At 36.3% G+C, this 20,426-nt stretch overlaps 1 protein-coding gene across 5 annotated transcripts in view; it reads right to left on the bottom strand.

Moving 5' to 3' along the window:
* The window catches only part of PDS5B (PDS5 cohesin associated factor B), a 226,504-nt gene that overhangs the window by 71,721 nt on the left and 134,357 nt on the right, over positions 1 to 20,426 (bottom strand). For all 5 annotated transcript variants that reach the window (XM_027775693.1, XM_027775694.1, XM_006158446.3 and 2 more), the window contains exons 14-17: positions 13,743 to 13,824; positions 9,637 to 9,685; positions 6,135 to 6,274; positions 3,435 to 3,550 (exon numbers count right to left, since the gene is read on the bottom strand). In XM_027775693.1, coding sequence (XP_027631494.1) covers positions 3,435 to 3,550; positions 6,135 to 6,274; positions 9,637 to 9,685; positions 13,743 to 13,824 — 387 coding nt within the window. The remainder of the gene's footprint in view (positions 1 to 3,434; positions 3,551 to 6,134; positions 6,275 to 9,636; positions 9,686 to 13,742; positions 13,825 to 20,426) is intronic.

The following is a 20,426-nucleotide window of genomic DNA, read 5'->3' as shown; positions in this document are numbered from 1 at the left end:
TTTCAACAGTAAGTGCAGCTGATATAAACAAAGCTATGAACACATGTCTGACTTTAGGCATAAAACTCAGTGAGTAAAATGAACATACCGTAAAATAGCACCTAGCTGAGGCTATGTAACTTAACACGGTCATTAAGTAGGTATGTTTTTAATTTGTTTGTTTGTATGTATTTTTTTTAATTTCAAGAAAAGCAGTTTTAGCTTTAATTAATCAAAATCAAAATCATTAAGAAAAATTTGCTTAAGACTTAAAGTCAGGAAAAAGGTTAGGATTCTGTTCAGACATAGGTAGATATTAAAAACTCAAAAAAACCCAGTTATTTTCAAGCTTTCTTATAAAAGCATTAAATGATAAAAATAATTTACACTAATGGGTATTTGTTCTTTTAACCCCCCCCCCCAAAAAAAAAAAAAAAAAAAAGAAAAAAAACCAGGGAAGAGAGGGACTTTAAAAAAAAAAAAAAAAAAAAAAGGATCCAAATACCAGAAAATGTCATTATTCAATGTTTTTTTTTTTTTTTTTAAATATTCAGAATATGTTTCTACAAGAATACTATGCACTCATATTAAGGTCAAACTAAGAGTTAAATGCATCTGCCTCCCTTATAGATTCCTCTTAAATGTATTACTCTGTTAAGAACTGATATTCTAAGGGTATTTTCTATTTTCTATCTTTTCTTCTTTACTTTTATCCACCTAACTCTTTGATGAGCAAGGCACCGTATAAGGCCCCGACATCATATTCTACCCCCAACCCAGCCTGAATCACAGGCACACGTGCACCCAGTATACCTAGGGAAGTCTCTGGATACAAGCCCAAAACCCTCCCAGGGCATGTCTCAGAGACCATCAAGTCCTACTGCAAAGCCATCTCCTGGCCCTAATCTATTCTAATAGTTCCAACTTAACGCAAAAAAAAATCATCAACCTGAATCATCTTTCTGTGTTTTCAGCAGACACAATGCTTTTTTTTACCTAGATGATCACAGGAATGAAAAATACTACATATCAATATAAAATAAACTCATTATTTTCTTCAACAACTGAAAGTATAGCTGTCCCTTGATACCCAGTGGAGACTGGCTGCAGGCCCTACCTTGGATGTCAAAATCTATAGATGTTTAAATCCCTTATATAAAACATAGTATTTGTATACACAACCTACATATCCTCCTGCATTTTTTCAATCATCTCTAAATTATTTATAAAACATAATAAAATTTAAATCCTAGGTAAATAGCAGTTATACTGCATTATTGAACAATGACAAGAAAAACACTACATGTTCAATACAAATGCAACCAATTTTTTTTTGAGAGGTTTTTTTGTTTTGTTTTGTTTTTTTTTCCTATAGAGCATGTGCACACACCAGAAAGACAGAGACGCGAGAAATCACCCCCCAGGGGTATGGCCATGCCACAATCCCTTCTCCTCCATTCTCCTCTCGAGATCTGGGGCACACACACACACGCACACATGGTGTGAGTTTAAGTCACGGGGTCTGGGACTTGAACTGCAGTCGACTACATGGGAGCCCAGTGACATAGCCATGACACTAACCGCTGGTCCCCCATTTTTTTCCTGGAGGGGCTCAGTTCTATGAAGCTTTCAAACTGATGAAAAAAGACAAAAATAAGTAAACAAACACATAAAATAGATTACAAAAGAATAAAGACTATAAAAAGGCCATAATAAGAAGAGAAGCTCTATAGCCAGGGTAATTAGGAAAGGCATTTCTAAAGAAACACAATTGAGCTAAAAACCAAAGAACAACAATCATACAACAAATTTGTGGGGAAAAAGCATCAACTTGAGAACCAAAGAGAATCAAATGAAAAACTAAAAATACTAAGAGTTCAGGCCAGCAGGTAGCATGGTGGTTAAAGGTGCTAGACTCACATATGGCCAACTGTGGTTCAAGTCCCAGACTTGGCAGCTGTGTTTTCTCACTTTCTCATGTTGTCTCTAGTTTGTGCATGCATGTGTCCTATAGCAAGTTAACAAAAGAATTAAAAATAAAGAAAATTAAAGAAATAGGAGCCAGCAGGTGGCAAACAGACAAACAGAGAAAGTGAGAAATCATACCCCAGGGGGGATGACCATGCCACAATCCCTTATCCTCCATTTTCCTCTTGGGAGTTTGGGTATGCATGCACACACACCCAGCATGAGTGCTTTTGTTTGTTTGTTTGTTTTGTTTTGTTTTGTTTTGTTTTAGAGGTTTTTGCTATAGGGCACGTGTGCTTACCAGAAAGACAGAGAAAGACAGAGAGACAGAAAGAAAGAATCACCCATCAGAGGGGGGTGGCCACACTGCAATCCCTTCTCCTCCACTCTCTTCTCGGGATCTTGGGCACGCATGCACACACGCCCAGCCTGAGTTTAAGCCACCAGGTACAGGGCTCAAACCATGGTCAACTACATGGGAGTCCAGCAACATAGCTATTACGCCAGCTGCCGGTCCCCTCAGCATGAGTTTTAAGCTGCTGGATCCAGGACTCAAATCATGGTCAACCATGTGGGAGTCCAGCACCTTAATCACCATGCTATCTGCTGGCCTATATGTGTATGTGTATATATAATATACATATATATTATACACACACACACATACACACACACACACGCATGTATAATTTTTTAAAGAACTTTAATTGTTCAATGAATTCAAAACATTTTAGGGAAAAGCAAAAAGAAAATTCTTCTCACATTTCACAATAAGAAAGGCAGCTATAAAAAGAATACTCTAGGATGTTACAGTCAGGTGGTATCAAAGCTGAAACTTTAAATGAGAGTTATTTATAAAACAAACAAACAAAAAACAACAAAAAAGAAACACATTTTTTAGGCCAGCCAATGGTGTAGTGGTTAAGATGGCTAGATCTTACACTTGTGTGTGCATCCAAAATTTTGAAAGGGAAGAGAAATGGAGGAGAAACAATTGTGGTGTGACCATGCCTTATAGGGGGATGCTTTTTCATGGTCCCTCTCTGTGAGTCCAGAGAGTACACGTCAGTCTCAAACATTTGTGAATATGCATCATATGTTCCTTTGCAAGAGAGTCACCTTGTTTTCTTTTCCTGAAAGTAAAACTAATTTGTTTATATTATCTAACCTATGCAAGCTATCAAAAAGAGTTCCTGGAACGTTACCAGATAAAAACTAAGTTTAGGTTGACAACTTCATACACAATTTGAAACGATATATAATAAAAGCTAAACATAGTAATATACAGAGATGAGTATGTATGCACATACATATACAAATAAATACAGAAATACAAAGATTAAGTATATAGGAGTATATACATAAATATAGACAGATATGTAGCCAGTTTAGTGCCTTGAATACAACAGGTAATCAACAGTGACTGGCCTTGGATGTATGAATGAATTAATAGTAATAAAAATGCAGTATTGTTTATATATAAATACCTTATAGATTCAGTATCAATGTGCACAGGTGCTATCCTCTCCAAGAGAAACTTGATCATTTCCAAGAAGGGATTTGTAGGTTGTTTGGGGTTGCCCAACTTCTTAGTTATTTCACGCTGTAATGCAGATTTTCAAAAAATATTACAGAAGTGCATTTAAACAAATCACTACATTAAAATGCTAAACACCTACAATAATTAAAACCATGCAGTCTAGGTGCTAGAACAGACAAATAGTAGGAACTGAGTAAGTCCAGAAAAAAAACAAAAAGACTAGATTAAGAATTTAATATCTGTGAAAGGAACATTTCAAGTAAATAAGAAAAAGGCAGATGATTCAAATATTATACTGAAATAAACAGACATTTGTAATAAAAACAAAGTTAGGTCTTTATCTCATACCTTAGACCAAAAATATCCCCCAAAAAAGAATAAAACGACAAAAGGAGAAAGACAAGGGTCAATGGATATACAACCTTCAGCAAACAAACATATCAAAAAGAGCTTGTTAAAACTAGAGTCCTGGATCTCACTCTGAAGATTCTCATTTAGTCAATGTGGGGTGGAGCCAAGAATCACCTTTCTCTAAAAAGCATCTCAGGCTTCCCCCCGTCCCATCCTTGAGCAGTTCTCAGCCTGCAAGTCTGTGTCAAGCTTTAGATGTGGGTCTCTGTCCCACAAGATGGAACTACCACTAGCAATGAAGTTTTGGGGGCCCTAAAGGGAAATGTGGATGGAGGCTTATCTATCCCTCACAGTATCAAATGATAACCTGGTTATGATTCCAAAAGTAAGGAATGTAATACAGAATTACAATGGAAGCATATCAGGTTCTGACCATTCCAGATAATATATTAATTAAGGGACTAACGGTTGGAATAATGGTTGTGTCGCTGGACTCCCATATAGTCGACTACGGTTCAAGTCCCATATCCAGTGGCTAAAAACTCATACAGGTGCATGTGTATGTGTGCCCAAAATCCCAAGAAGAGAATGGAGGTGAGGAGACTGTGGCATGGCCATCCCCCCTGAGGAGGATTTCTCACTTTCTGCCTCTCTGGTGAGCATGTGCATCCTACAGCAAAAATTTCTCTCAAAAGAAAAAGAGGAATAATATATGTGCGTGTGTGTGTGTGTGTGTGTGTGTGTGTGTGTGTGTGTTAATATATGTTACTTAAACGGAAGATTAAAATGCTTAAAAGAAAGTTACCTCACTATATAAAGAACAATGAACTCCACATGTGATGGAGGAGATCCATTAAAAAAGAGAAGAACTCATGATGCTATGCTAGAGAATATAGTCCCTGATCAGCCCAAGAAAGAAATTAAAAAGAAGAGGTGGAACCATCCCAAAATGCCCCTTGCCTAGAAGAAAGACTGGATAGCTCAGAAGGAGGCAAGTTTCCTCAAGGGCTACTAAGCACTAAGTCAAACAATATTCTATGAAGATTTTTCAGATAAAGACAATAAACTGATTGACCAAGCAGGGGGGAAAAAAAAAAGACATCTCAGTAACAGATTAAGAAACAATGATATTAGTAAATATTCACTGACATGTAAGAGAATAGTATTTCATAAGCAGGGCACTAATGGTTAAAAAAGAGAGAGAGAAAGAGAATACTGATAGACTCATCTAGATAAAAATAGAAACTATGGTACACAGAAAACATCACAAAAAAAATGAAAGGCAAACTACAACTGATAAAAAATTAATTGCAACTTAATGTACAGATAATGCCATGTGACAAACTAACAAATCAATAATATAGATAAATATCATCTATAAAATTAGGCAGATTATAAACATGCAATTTCCAAAGAAATAAGTATTAATAAACCCAAGGATAAAAATAGCTAGATAACTAACAATAGAAATACATAAATCCCGTCAAAAAAATAACTATGTTTTTCTTTCATTTTATTTGGGTTTGGATCCCAGCAATGCTTCTGGCCAGTAATTTTACATCTGAGAAAATGGTCACTTTGATCACTGGTGATTGGTTATAAAAGTAATTCAGCTCTGGAGAACAGCTTGCTAATACATATTAAAGGCTTTATAAAGGAGCCTTTGACCCATGCCATTGTACTACAAATTTATCCTAAAGAATCAAGATTGTGAAAAAATATTTACCTATAAAGATATTAATTATTCCATTTTTTACATTAATCAAAAAGAAGAGATAGGCCGATCCCAAAGCCTTGAGGTTAAGGGAGCCAAATCCCACATAGCCAACTGCAGTTGGATTCTAGGCTCTCATGGCTTCAAAAACAAACCAGGTACATGTGGCTGCATAACCAAAACCCCAACAGAAAGGATAATTAGAGAAGAAATTGCAGTGTGACTATGGCCCACTGGAGAGTGCGCTGGCTCGCTGGCTCGTTTGCTCTCTCTCTCTTTCTCTTTCACCCTTTTTCTCTAATGAATACATGCCCTATGGCAATAATGTGTAACACAGTGAACTACCCAATAAATTATGGTTCACACATTCAATGCTATGCAATGTAGCTATTATTAATAAATATTACAGTAAAAGACTAATGAAAAATAACGTGCACAAAACCATGTATAATATTCTCATTTTAGAAGGCTACATATGCCATGATATCAAACAGCAATTGTCTCTATAGAGGAATTTATACTTTATATAAGGGAAGGACAAAAAATGATCTGAGGACTTTTTGTTTTAATTTCTCTTCTTACCACACAACCTTCAGCTTGCTTGCAGGAACATGTTGGACTAACGAGTGCTTCTAACTGTTTTCTTATTTTCTCATCATCTTCTAACACCTGTGTGAATTTCTTCATGAAATCTTGAGCTTTACCAGGATCTGGCAAATTCCCTTAAAATAAATTAAAATACAATTTGCAAAATAACAGAATATCAACATTCTTAATTCCTTTTATTACCTGGATTAATAATCCTTACCTAAAAATTTAGTCTAGTTTAATAAAATAAATTGTGAAGCACCTACAGCAGTCAATTTTCACAAATAAAGATCTGCTTTTCAGAAAGACACAAGATCGTTGTGAAGAGACGTCTATGCAGGGAAAGACTGAGTTGGCTATTTCTAAGTAACTTCTTGTAATATTTAAAAGTATTCAAAGTTAGCTTAAAGAATACCAATTTTATTACTATCTCCTTAAGCTTATTGTATACATCGTTCTTTGGCAAATCATAACAAGGGACTAATCAAGAAATTTTACCTTTAAGAAATGATTTTTCTTTTTTTTTCTTGTTTGTTATTTAACTAGTCCAGGGACAATTCACATATACACATATGCTATCTGGTACTGACATACTGAGCAATCTGTTATAGAGGTTACAGCTGGATATGTCAACATTAAGTGAGAAAGGATGAGCCTATAGAATAAAAATTAATTTTTACACTACTCTACTAGGTCCATATATCAAAACACTCATGAGAGCTATAAAATGTTGATCCTACTACCTTTTTTTTTCTGGCAAACTGCAATAAAAATCCAGGCTAAGATACCTATAATATCAAAAATTTCAATAATACTTTGCACTGTAAAAAAAGTAAAAATTCAACTAAGTCTGAAAATGTGCATACAATAATTGCAGTCTTCAAGTTCACATACAACTCTAAAATTTTCATTTTTTACGTTTTGGCAAGAATGAATAAATCACTGAATGTAGAAAAATACATGAAAATACTAATCCTACTAAATACTGTATGACCTTTATACAAAAAAAGTTGCAAAAAACCACATTATAGTATTATAAACATGATTACTTATAGAAGATAAGCTAAATATTTACATAAGTTTACATAATAAGCACCTAGTATAGCACCTTGAAAACTATGTTCCAGAGATCACTAGCAATTGACTAATTTAATAGTGCCAGGGAAGAGACATTGTTCTGAAATAATTTTGGAAAATGTCATTTTACAGCTCTTTCAGTATGAATAGGCATCATATTATAGCTACAATAAGACCTTATGTTTAAGAAAGCAAAGCAAAGGAGGACAGGAGAAAGGAAGAGGGAGGAGGGAAAAAAACACAACAAAACAAAACCTTTAATTTAGCACTCTACAGACATACATAACCACAGATCCCTTTTTTTCCTCCAATACTATTAAAACCCGCAGGACAGTTACATTTCTCAGAACAAAATCTGAGAAATACTGTGCTTGCTGGAAGAAAACAGATGGGAAACAGAAAGAATACAGAGAATGATCTCCTTCAGGCAACAATTATCCACAGCCAAACTACTAAGGAAATAATACAGGAAAGCAATAGCACCAAACTCCTATCTTCAGACAGTTATCCAAGGAAGGACCAGCAGATGATGTAATGGTTATGTCGCTAGACTCCTATGTAGTCAACCACCATTCGGGTCCCAGACCCGATGACTTAAAAATCACGCCAGGCGGGGCCAGCAGTTAGTGTAAAGGCTATGTTGCTAAACTCCCATGTAGTCAACCGCGGCTCAAGTCCTGGACCCAGTGGCTTAAACTTAGGCTGGGCGTGTGTGCATGCGTGCCCAAGATCCTGAGAGAAGAATAGAGGAGAAGGGATTGTAGCATGGTCACCCCCGCTGGGGGGTGATTTCTCGCTATCTCTCGGTCTCTCTGGCGAGCACACGTGCCCTATAGCAAAAAAAAAATCATGCCAGGCACATGTGTGTGCAAGCCCAAAATCCCGAGAGAAGAATGAAGGGAAAGGGACTGCACCGTGGCCATTCCCCCAAAGAGATAATTTCTTGCTTTGTCTTTCACTGTCTCTCCAATGAGCACACATGCTCGATAGCAAAAATCTCTCTTATTAACAAAAAGAGAGAGAGAGAAAAGAAAGTTATCCAAGAATGAAATCTATTCTATGTAGAAGTAAAATATATTTTGCTCTTAAAATTCTATTCATACTAAGACTCCAATCACTGTGACCAGCAGATGGCAAAATGGTTACATTGCTGGATTCCCACAGTCCACCACGGTACCAGTTCCGGACCTGGCAGCCTAAACTCATGCCAGGTGTGTGTGTGTGTGTGCATGCCCAAGATCCCTAAAGGAAAATGGAGGAAAACGGATTTGTGGTGTGGCCATCCCCTCTAAGGGATGATTTCTTGCTTTCTGTCTCTCTGGTGAGTGCATTCAACCTATAGCAAAATCTCTCTAATAAAAAAAGGGGAAAAATTGGGACCAGCAGTTAGCGTAATGGCTATGTCGCTGGACTCCCATGTAGTCGACCACAGTTCGAGTCCCGGACCCGGTGGCTTAAACTCACGCCATGCGCGTGTGCATGCGTGCCCAAGATCCCGAGGGGAGAATGGAGGAGAAGGGATTGTGGTGTGGCCATCCCCCCTGGGGGGTGAATTCTAGCTTTCTGTCTCTGTCTGTCTGGCGAGCGCACACACCCTATAGCAAAAAAAAAAAAACCTCCAAAAAAAGGGGGGAGGAAAATTAAATCTATAATCATTAATTCAAACTCCAGTGAGTTGATAACTGTTCTGTACAGTGTCTTAGCAGCATGTATACACACATCTCAGAATATCTAGTGTTTCAAATTCGCCTTAGGATCTCTTCATTATAACCAAGTGGAAGTTCAGTAGAAGCATTCCTCCAGATGTTTCTCATCATACTTGTGTCCATATGCTATACGTGACCTCTGAGGTAGAAGGAAAAGCAAATAACTGCAAAAGCAGCTACTCTTCCCTATTCCTGTACTGAACAAAGGAGATGCGCCACACAAGCCTTCTATATTCACTACTAAATGCAATTAAGTAACATTTTAATAAACATCACTTAAGAAAAAGGCAAATTAATATTATTGTAAAGAAGCTATTATATAGGTATTAGGTACAGTCTTCAGTCTAATTTTTGTCTGAAAGTAAAATAAGTTTCTCATCAGTTCCTATCAGGTAAGCAATATTAAAGTACAGATTCAGTTTTTACAGTAAGCTTATGTAATGATTTAAATAAACTCAAAAGTACGTATAATAAATCCTTTCTGCACTTCTTGCTTATATAACACACTGAAAAAAAAATCAATGTAGTATGAAAAACAAACAAAAATCAGAAAAAAAAGGAAAAGATGAGGCTGAATAGTCTGTTGGAAAAAATCACACTTTTATCTTTCCTATGTATCATAGTCTGTAAAAAATGGTTCAGCAGAATCTTAAATACTGTAAAAAATGTTTCAATTAAAACTTTAAATTTTATGTAGATTTAAAATAACTTACTTGTAATAACCATCACTTTTGAAAATATGGCCTTGACACTGGCATCTGTCTGTAAATCACACACAAAAAAAATGCAAAATTAAAATTCCCTGGTAAGAATTTACACTGCATTCTTCAGAAAATTAGATAAGCAAAACCTACAAATGCACCTGACCCATGATCTTACCACTACTGCATCATTCTTTAGTTATTTTTAAATTCTCGATGAACTGAACAGGAGGTGGAAGTTAACTCATTCTTCACTGTTGTCACTTCTTACCTCACTCAGTTTCTGTCAGCTCCAAACAAAAAACAGACTGCTGCATCACATTTTGGAACAAGTAGCTAGTTTTGGGTTCCTTTTGTGTTCAAAGAACAATGTAACTCAGTTTCAGAAAAAGATCAAAACACCTAGAAAATGTTGGTTTTCAAGTTTTTAGCCTCATCTTAAGCATATAGTTGATACAAGTATATATTCTGCCTTGGGATATTCCTAAAACTTTTAGGCCTGTTATAATACATGGTCAAAAAACATAGGAGGAAGACACTGGATAAAGAAAATTACAAAAATGTCAGGGGCAATAGGTGGCACAATGGTTAAGGTATGGATTGCCACATGGTCAATCACAGTTCAACTCCTGGACCTGGAGACTTGAAAAACCACACTGGGTGAGCATGCATGTGTGCCATAAGTGGAATCTGACGGAGAAGAGATTGTGGCATGGTGATCCCTCCTGGGGGGTAACTTTTTACTTTCCCTCTCTTGTCTCTGTCTTTCTCTGGTGAGTGCATGACTCTATGGCAAAAACCTAAAAAAGAAAAAAAAGGAAAAAAAAACTATGTATATATAAAAGATGTTCCAAAGAGAGCTAGCTATGGGCCGCCTTAGGGTACCATTATTTGAGTGAATGAATATGCTCACTACATTTTATTACATATAATATGCTCATGTACTATTGCACATAAAATCATACATATAAAAGATATTTCTTGGAATGCTAATTATTCGCTGCATCAGGCTAGTGTTTTTGTTGTTTGTTTGTTTTTAAATGATGTCACTGGGTAGCTCTGTGTAAAATACTAAGATAGATAAACACTGTGGTGAAGGCAAAAAATCAAACAAACCAACCAACCCTATTAAGAAGGAGCTTCTTAATAGGAAGCTAGAGGCAAAGTATAATAAAGTATAGTAATTCCTCAGTATTTGAAGCTTAAAATACTGAACAGCTCTGTACAAAAACATGTAAGATTTCTGTTGTTTTATTTGGGAAGAAGGGAGTAGTATTAGGTTTTCAAGAAGATAATCACATGGGACCAGCAGTTGGAGCAATGGCTACGTCGCTGGATTCCCATGTAGTCGACCATGGTTCAAGTCCTGGACCTGGTGGCTTAAATTCACGCCAGGCTCGTGTGCCTGCATGCCCAAGATCTTTCTGGCAAGCGTACAAGCCCTATAGCAAAAACCTCTCCAAAAAAAAAAAAGAAGAAGTTAATCCACATGAAAAAGTTGGCTACACCAACCAGAGTTTAACACTGAAAATTACAAAGTCATATCTAAGTGACACTGAGCAAACAATTTGTTAAATATAATAGAAGAGCTGCATCGCTAAACTAAGAATTAAAAACTGATTAGATAAAAAAAAAGAAGAAGAGGAAAGTGAAAAAAAATTATACTGACTGTTAAATATATAAGAGTATTCTTGGTAAGACAGGATGAAAGATATGCACTCAAAAGTTAAACATGGGAACCAGCAGTTAGCGTAATGGCTATGTCGCTGGATTCCCACGTAGTCGACCGTGGTTCGTGTCCCGGACCCGGTGGCTTAAAACTCACACCGGGCGCGTGTGCGTGTGTGCCCAAGATCCCGAGAGGAGAATGGAAGAGAAGGGATTGCGGCGTGACCATCCCCCCTGGGGGGTGATTTCTCGCTTTCTGTCTCTATGTCTCTCTCTGTCTGTCTGGCGAGCGCACGCGCCCTACAGTGAAAATCTCTCCCAAAAAAAAAAAAGTTAAACACAATTTTGCGCATTTTCTAAACTTTATGATACCTACTATAATCCTTGGTATAAAATGAATATTAAATGATCAGACACTTAGTTCTTCTCACACTAGAATTACAATTTGGGGTACTATCCTGCATTGTCTCTTCTTCAATCTCACCACACTTGAATAGGAATCCCTCTTCAATTAACCATTAATGTGGTAATTATTTTAAGAAAAGGAGAAAGGTAAGTCCACAAAGTAGAAGCATTCTAATTGCAATAAAATTGTATTTCGTAATGTCATGTACACTTGAGTAGGACAATCATGAAATCCTCCCATGTTTTTATCAAAAGAAAAGCGAAAAAACTCTAACTAAAAAAAGTAATGTTTAAAGGAACAGTGAGAGTCAAAAACAAAATTATATTTAATTAAAATCTCACACAGCATGTTTATTCAACAAAAAATCTACATAACATACTACCTGGATGCTATTATGACTTCAATAATGCCTATGCAGGAATAGTTTTTAACATATGCATATAAGAGCATTTCAATTTTTAATTAACATCTTTGTATTTGAGGCCAGATGGAAGCAAATTCATAAAGCTCTACAAAGCAAAAAAAAAAAAAAAAAAAAAAAGAAAAAGAAAAAGAAAAAAAGCTTTATCCAGATGTTATTGACTAAAACACACTAACTTACTGCATGATAACAATGACTAAAGTATATGCTTATTAACTGAAAAACATTAATCTAAGTAGAGTATAAAAAGAAAAAAACCAGCAGAATCACAAAATTCATTTAATTCATTCATTATGCAAAAAAATATATCCCAACAGGTCAATATACTCAACAGTCACTGAAAAAATGGTTAAATTACATTCAAATAAAACAAAAAGGTTATGGTTAGCCTATAAAACAAAAATACTACTCAGATACAAGCTTCAATTAGGCAAACAAGTGGTATAAAATGCTTTCTTATGATTTAAAGGTTTTAAAAAATAGTGGAGGGTTACTTTAAATTACTAAAACACATGGTATGGTTGTTAGCTAAGTTTTAGGGCTACTAGACAATTTCTGTCTCACTGTAAATTTTCTTCCCTTACACAGAACAACACTGCTCTATTGACCTTTGTCTTGTGAATGTGAGGTGTACGTATCTGGGGCAGGGAGTGGTATAGGCATCACTATAAACTGAAAAACAAAAATAAAGAATAATATTGTAGTGTTTGTTCTGAATGCAATTTAAAATGACCAAGAGCACACTGCTTTTTAGATGAATTATACCTTTTACAGGCCTCCATACAGCACTCTTAAAGGGAAAAGCAAAATCTAGAATCATTCTTAATGTCCGAAAATAAAATGATACATGTATTAGATGATACCATTATGTTTTAATTACGAAGTCCAAATACTATACTAAAATCACCACAATATTAATTGTACATTAAAAAATTAAGGTATTTAATATGATTACATGACTATTAAAATTTTCTAAAATTACAAGGGTAGAAAAAACGTTGAAACCATCTTACTATAGCGAGATAAAGTGTAATTTTATTCTGTTTTCAATAATGCTGAGTTATTATTTATTAAAAATCACCAAAAAAAATCTTTATGTCAAGTACACAGAAGCATATTCTCTTTTATCTTGGGTACCACCTTTTGCATAAAGTTTACACAAAATTTTCCAGGTAACCAGTTTGTTAAAAAATTAGACTTTTAGTACCAGCATTTGACGTAATGGCTATGTCACTGGACTTTCATGTAGTTGACTGTGGTTTGAGTGTCCAGTCATAGTGGCTTAAACTCATGCCGGGTGCACGTGTGCCCAAGATCCTGAGAGGAGAAGGGACTGTGGTGTGACCACCTCCCCTGGCCGCGGGGGGTGGGGTGGGGGTGGGGGAATGTATTTTTCACTTTCTGTCTCTTTGTTTGTCTCTGTCTTTCTGGCAAGAGCACATGTCCTATAGCAAAAACCTCTCAAAAAAAATTAGACGTTTCTCAGGATAAAGTTCTATAGTCAGAACTCTTCTACACAGAAAGAGCTGTTTAACACATAGCAGCAATGGTAAAGAGCAATTAAACTACATGGTTTTCAAAACTTAATATTAAAGGGAAACTTGTCTTTCAAATTTAACTCACTTTAGGTTGTTTAATTAAGTCAAGCAAATCCTTTACTTGATGTCGAAGCAGATTTTGGCATTTCCACATTTCATTCAATGCTCTGAAAAACACAAATACACAAATTTAAATAATAAAAGAGGATAAAAATCCTGCCATAATATTCTAATTAAAAAGAGATGAGAAAGTCCATATTACAAGAGGTGATAACAGACATGAGGTAAAACTCACAGGATTAACCAATTAATGGTGAATAGAGGGAAACGAAACAAATATCACAGATAACACTTAAGGAAGGCAAAAGAAGAAAAAAAAAAAAAAAGGAATTAGGGATGGTTACATTTTGTTTTATTTAAAAACAAAGATTGAGCCAGCCTCTGATCCAATAGTTAAATGTTACACAAAAGAAGGCAGATCTCACATAGCCAATCATGGTTCAGGTCCTTATTCTGGTGGCCTATACCCAGGCACATGTAGTTATGCCCAGAATCCTGACAGGATGGTTAAATGTAGGAAAAAGGTTTGCAACATGGCCAACCCCCATTTGGGAGGTGACTATTTTCTCCAGCTTTTTCTCTTTCTTGCACACAGAATCCCTGGCTTTAAAAAAAAAATTAAGAAAAATTGGCCCAGGCTGGTAGTCCAGACAATAGCAAACTGAACTGCAGTTCTGGAAGCCACGTTGCTGACCATGGTTTCAGATCTTCAGTTCAGCCTAAAAATACACCAGGCATGTGTGCACCTCTGAGAATCCTAAGGAGCTAGAGAGCTACCAAAAGGGGAGAGTGATGTGATAAGATCCTATATTAAGGATGCTTCTCTTTCTCTGATGTTCACGCTTGTTCATTTTTTTAAAATTAGGATGATCTATGATTATGTGGGAACACATTTGTAGTCTAAAGGATAGGAATTAAATGGATAATAAAATTAAGAAATAAAGGGATAATTGATAAGATCCTATAATAAGCAGAATGAAATAAAATCAAAGACACAAATGGAAGAGAGGTTTAAGCATGAGAGAATAAGAATAATTTATCCTTAAACAGATACTGTGCTATATTTTAACTTGTCTAGAATTACTTATACTATAACTGAACATTCATTTTATATGGCAAAAATCCTGATGCTTAATTGTACTGTTCTCAAGCAGCTATTTACATCTAAAAGGAAAGAATGAAGATATTCAAGAAAAGATATGTAAATCATGGCAAATAAACAATGTTAATGAAATCTTACATTATAACATATCAAATGCATACCACAAACAAATACTACTTTTTTTTCAGTATGCTTTCTATTTTCTACATTCCTATTAACCTCCATAATCACACATATGAAGCACTAACAGGTAACAGTTATAGACTGTAAAAGCACATATAAAACAACCCTTTTTCCTTTGACAGACAAAATATTTGGTATTTTCATCCTCCTCTTTAACAATACATTTACTAAATTCCTTCGAATCTTCTAAAAGAAATAAATTAGTTTTTGAATTTGGATACTTAAATTTCTTTATAACAGTCACTTTAAAATGGTACTGTCAAAGTAATAGTATTAGCACATTTTCATCTTAGACATTCAGAAAGTTTTAAGTTTACTTATTTTCTCCAAAAGAGGAAAAGGGAGATGGAGGAGGAACGTGGTACCCCTCCACAGAGTCTTCATGCAGCAATCTACCTCTAGCTTTCCGCTAGCCCAGATCATGGGCACACACATGCATACCCAGCATGTAATGGAAGATCTAAGGATACAAGTCCCGGACCTTCCCATGTGGGTCCATTATCATGGTATCTAGTTGAGTTACCAGTGCACCACAAGCTAGCTACTAGGAGTTAAATTTTAAACAGTTATACTTCACTATTTTCAAGTTACTGAAGTTCTATAAAGTTTCACTGGCATACCTAGTGACAGAAACACTGAGGGCTGACACTATAATACAGGTTTAGCCCTGTGCATAGGGAGCCAATTCCACAAGGTAGACTATTTTGAATCCTACTCTGGCAGCTTGAAAAACAGGCAGGACATGTATTTATATGTTCCCCAAATCCTGATGGGATGGAAAACTGGAGGGAAAAGATTGCAGCATGACCACATCGCTGTGAGGTATGCTTCCTCTCTCTCTCTCTGGCAAGCACATGTGTCCTCTGACAATTAAAAAAAATTTTAATTTAAAATCTAAAAACAAAAGAATATAAACACTGAAAGGAAAATAACCATCCTCCAGAGAAGTGTTAAAATCTTACTAGGAGTTATATAATTAAAAGAATAATTTTCAAACAGAGTGGTCATGTGTGAAATTACTTTTAAACTCGTAAGTCAATATATCCTCTTTCTCTTATACATTTAACTGTCACTTACAACTTCTGAAAGGCCTGGACTCTGAAATTCAAAGAGGAAATTATTATACCTATTAGCACTATTTATAAAAAATGAAATTATAGTCAATTCTAAAGCCCATTAGAAACTATTATGCTACAGTTAAAATCAAAAAGTGACCACTCACTGATAAAGAATTTACATTAAAACATACTGAGGGGAGGCTGTGCTCACAAGTATTTTAATAAAACTGTATCAAGCAGCAAGATGACTGCCCTTGTATATTGTCGTTCTAAATAGTTCTTTCAAAAACATTATACTGGGGGACCAGCAGTTAGCATAATGACTATGTCGCTGGACTCCCACGTAGTTGACCACAGTTCAAGTCTCAGACCTGGTGGCTTAAACTCACACCGGGTGCATGTGCATGCGTGCCCAAGATCCCGAGAGGAGAATGGAGGAGAAGGGATTGCGCCATGGCCATGCCCCCTGGAGGGTGATTTCCTACTTTCTGTCTCTCTGTTTCTCTCTGTCTGGTGAGCACATGCGCCTATAGCAAAAACCTCTCCAAAAAAAGAAAAAAAAAAATTACACTGGGAGAAACAATATTACAATAGCAAGATAAACATTAATTTATTTAATCTGAATTCCAGTTCTGTCACTAAATAAATGTGAAAACTCTGGTCTGAGTCTGAATACTAAATTAGTTATCTGACATTTTAAATAGACAACTAGTTGTTCCTTCAATAGTCAGTGAAAGAACTATAGAAATGTTGAGCAGAAGCTCTTCTCCAATCTTCTGCTCTCAGCTAGGCAAATCCCCCATTAGACTCAGAAATATAAAAATGTTTAGATGAGGGGCCAGCAAATGGCATGGAGGTTATGGCGCTAGATTGCAGTTCGAGTCCCAGACCCAGCAGCTCGAAAATCACAACAAATAAATATATAACTTTTTTTTAACTTTTAAATGTCTACATGAGAACCTGCTCAATGAAAGAGATCACAAAACATATGATTTACCTCCTACTCTTGTCAATAATAGGAAGTCTGAAAAACTTCTGAGAGGTAGAAATACACATTGATTTGAGCACTCAAGACTGTCTCTATTTTCTTTCCCAGTAACCAAGTTATTTAGTCTGCTTAGGAGTACATCTAAACAATGGTTCACATCAAAAAGCCTAAAATATAGAAGATACTCTGTCTTCTCCAAAGAAAGTAATCACAAAATAAAATACATGGCTCTTTCAACAAAGATGGGACCCCTACCATCTCACAAGAACCTGCCAGCTATGCAGCTATTTTTTAAGCACCATAAGAACTAAGCAGACACCATACTTTTAATGACATAATGGAGCTGGAATGATAGGATGAATAAAGTAAGATAGCTGTGGTAACAAATGTGAAAATTTTCAGAACAATAATGGACCAAAACTATTAAAAGACAAACTTTTTTTTTATTTTTAAAGAACAGGGTCTCATTATATAGCACTGGCTGGTGTTGAACTAACAATCTTCTTGCCTCAACTTCCAAGCAGCTAGAACTACAAATATATGGCACAAAGCCTAGCTTTAAAAGATATTATCGGCACTCGGGAACCAGCAGTTAGCGTAATGGCTATGTCGCTGGACTCTCAAGTAATCAACCGTGGTTTGTGTCCCGGACCCGGTGGCTTAAAACTCACACCGGGCATGTGTGTGTGTGTGTGTGTGTGCCCAAGATCCCGAGAGGAGAATGGAGGAGAAGGGATTGCGGCGTGGCCATCACCCCTGGGGGGTGATTTCTCGCTTTCTGTCTCTATGTCTCTCTCTGTCTGGCGAGTGCACGCGCCCTATAGCGAAAAAAACCTCTCCCCAAAAAAAAAAAAAAGATATTATTGGCACTCAAGAAAAATTAAAGATAATTAAAGATAAAAATTGATACATAAAAGATCAGCATAAATTAAGATGCATAATAAATAGGAGGATGTAGAAACTCATAACTATTGGTATAAACTATTATAATCGTGTTGGAAAATAATTGGACACTAGTTTATAGTACTGAAAATGCAGGACCAGCAGATGGCATAACGATTATGTCACTGGACTTCCACATAGTCAACCACAGTTCAAGTCCCAGGCCCAGCAACTTAAACTCACGCCAGGCACATGTGTGAAAGTTCCCAAGATTTCAAAAAGAGAATGGAAGGGGCGGTGTGGCCATTCCCCCTGGGGGGTGATTTCTAGCTTGCTATCTCTGTCTCTCTGGCAAGAGCACACAACTTATAGCAAAACTCTCTTAAAAAAATAATAATGAAAATGGACATATTTAGTACTTCTACTCTTAACTATATACCACTGATCCCAAACTCTGATTACCCATTAGAATCTTCTGAAATGCTTTTCTAAAAATCCCAATGCCCAGATAACACACCAGACAAATTAAGTGAGAATCTCTGAAGGAGACTTAGGTGTATTATTTAAACTTCCTAAGGTGATTTAAATAAGTAGCCAAATTTGAAAACCACCAGTAATCATACCTTATGGAAACCTTTGCATGTGCATACTAAATTTTTAAATGTTCATAGGAGCACTATTACATAAAACACAAATGCCCATTTTCTCCATTAACTCAAATTTCTAGGACAATAGGCTGGTGGTTAAAGGAGCGGGATCCCAAATGGTGAACTGTGTGTTAAAAAATCCCAAGCACAGAAAAAAAAAAAAAATCCCAAGCACAGCAGCTTAAAAAGCATGCCAAGCTTATATGCATGCACACCAAATTCCCGAAAGGATGGTGAAGTGGAAGAAAAGGCATTGCAGTGTAACCACACCATACTGAGGGGAGCTTTCTCCTGCCTATTCTTTTGTCTCTGTTTTTCTCTGCAGAACATACACACTCTTTGGAAAATTAAAAAAAAAAAAAAAATTGCACATGCCCAGAGACTAGCAAATGGCTTAATGGTTACGTCACTGAACTCCCACGCATTTGACCATGGTTCAAGTCCTGGACTGGACAGCTTAAAACTCACACTGGGTGCAGTTGCATGTGTGCCCAAGACCCCAAGAGGAGAATGGAGGAAAAGGGATTGCAGAGGGCCATCCCTCCTGTGGGGTGATTTCTCTCTTTGAGTCTCGCTGCCTCTCTGGCAAGTGCACATGCCCTATAGCAAAAATCTCTCTAACAAAAAAAGAAGAAGAAAAAAAACTGCAAATGCCCATAGTTCCAGGTATTCAGGAGGCTAAGACATAAAGACTGCAAATTTGAGGCCAGCCTAGACAACATAGTGAGAAACTCTCTCTTAAGAAAAGGAATGTATATTGATGACATAATATGATTCTATGTACCACACTACAGTTAAAAAAAATTATTTATGACTACATATAATATTATGGATTAAAAATAATTGGGACTGGTGACATAATGCAATTCTACATACTACAGTAAGAAAAGTGATTTATAACTATATATAACAATCTAATATCAGAAATATATTAGAGAGAAAAGGCCAGGCCTTCAAAAGGTTCCACATGGCTCCTGTGAACTAGGCAGAAGAGACAAGGCCTTCAGAAGAAGGTACCACATGGCTCCTGTAAACTAGGTATTTCAGGGCACAGGAGAAATAAAGATTTTCTACTGATAATTCAGCCTCCAGTAAACAAACTAGCGGCAGAAGAAGCCAGACCTTCAGAAGAAGGTTCCACATGGCTCCTGTGAACTAGATATTTCAGGGCATAGGAGAAAAGAAGATTTTCTACTGATAATTCAGCCTCCAGCAAACAAACTAACGCGATCACAACAGAACAGCAGAGATTCTAGATCACCTCTGTCTGCTTGCTCCTGAACATTCAGACTGGACTTCAAGAATTTGAAAGAAACACACCATCCATCAGATGACAAGAAATCACCACCGGATCACAAGAAATATGGGAAAACAAGAAAATACCTCTCCTCCAAGGGAAAAGAGTAACTCTTCTTCTTCCACAAGCAGTTCGGTGAAAATCATGGAAATGTCTGATAAGGAATTTAGAGCATTCATAATGTCAAAGCTAACAGAGATGGAAGAGAAGAGAGATAATGAACTGCTAAAGATAAAGGAGAAAGAAGTTGATGAGTTCCGGGAGATGAGGAAATTCTTGCAAGATCTATGAGAGGAATTACACACTTTACAAAAGACTCAAACAGAACTGCTAGAGATGAAGTCTATAATAGAGGAAGTCAAAATCTCCCCTGAAAGTATTAAAAGCAGACTAGATCATTCAGAAAATAGAATCTCAGATATAGAAGAGAAAATGGCTGACCTGGAAAAATCCACCACAAAGTCTGAGAAAATGGCCCCAAAATTTGAGAATAATATATGAGAAGTACTAAACACCATTAAACGTCCAAACATCCAGATAATTGGCATTCCA

Source organism: Tupaia chinensis, unplaced genomic scaffold (assembly GCF_000334495.1).
Source record: "Tupaia chinensis unplaced genomic scaffold, TupChi_1.0 Scaffold000597_1, whole genome shotgun sequence".
Lineage (NCBI taxonomy): Eukaryota > Metazoa > Chordata > Mammalia > Scandentia > Tupaiidae > Tupaia > Tupaia belangeri.
Note: the sequence above shows the minus strand (reverse complement) of the source record. Positions and strands in the feature narration are given on the sequence as shown.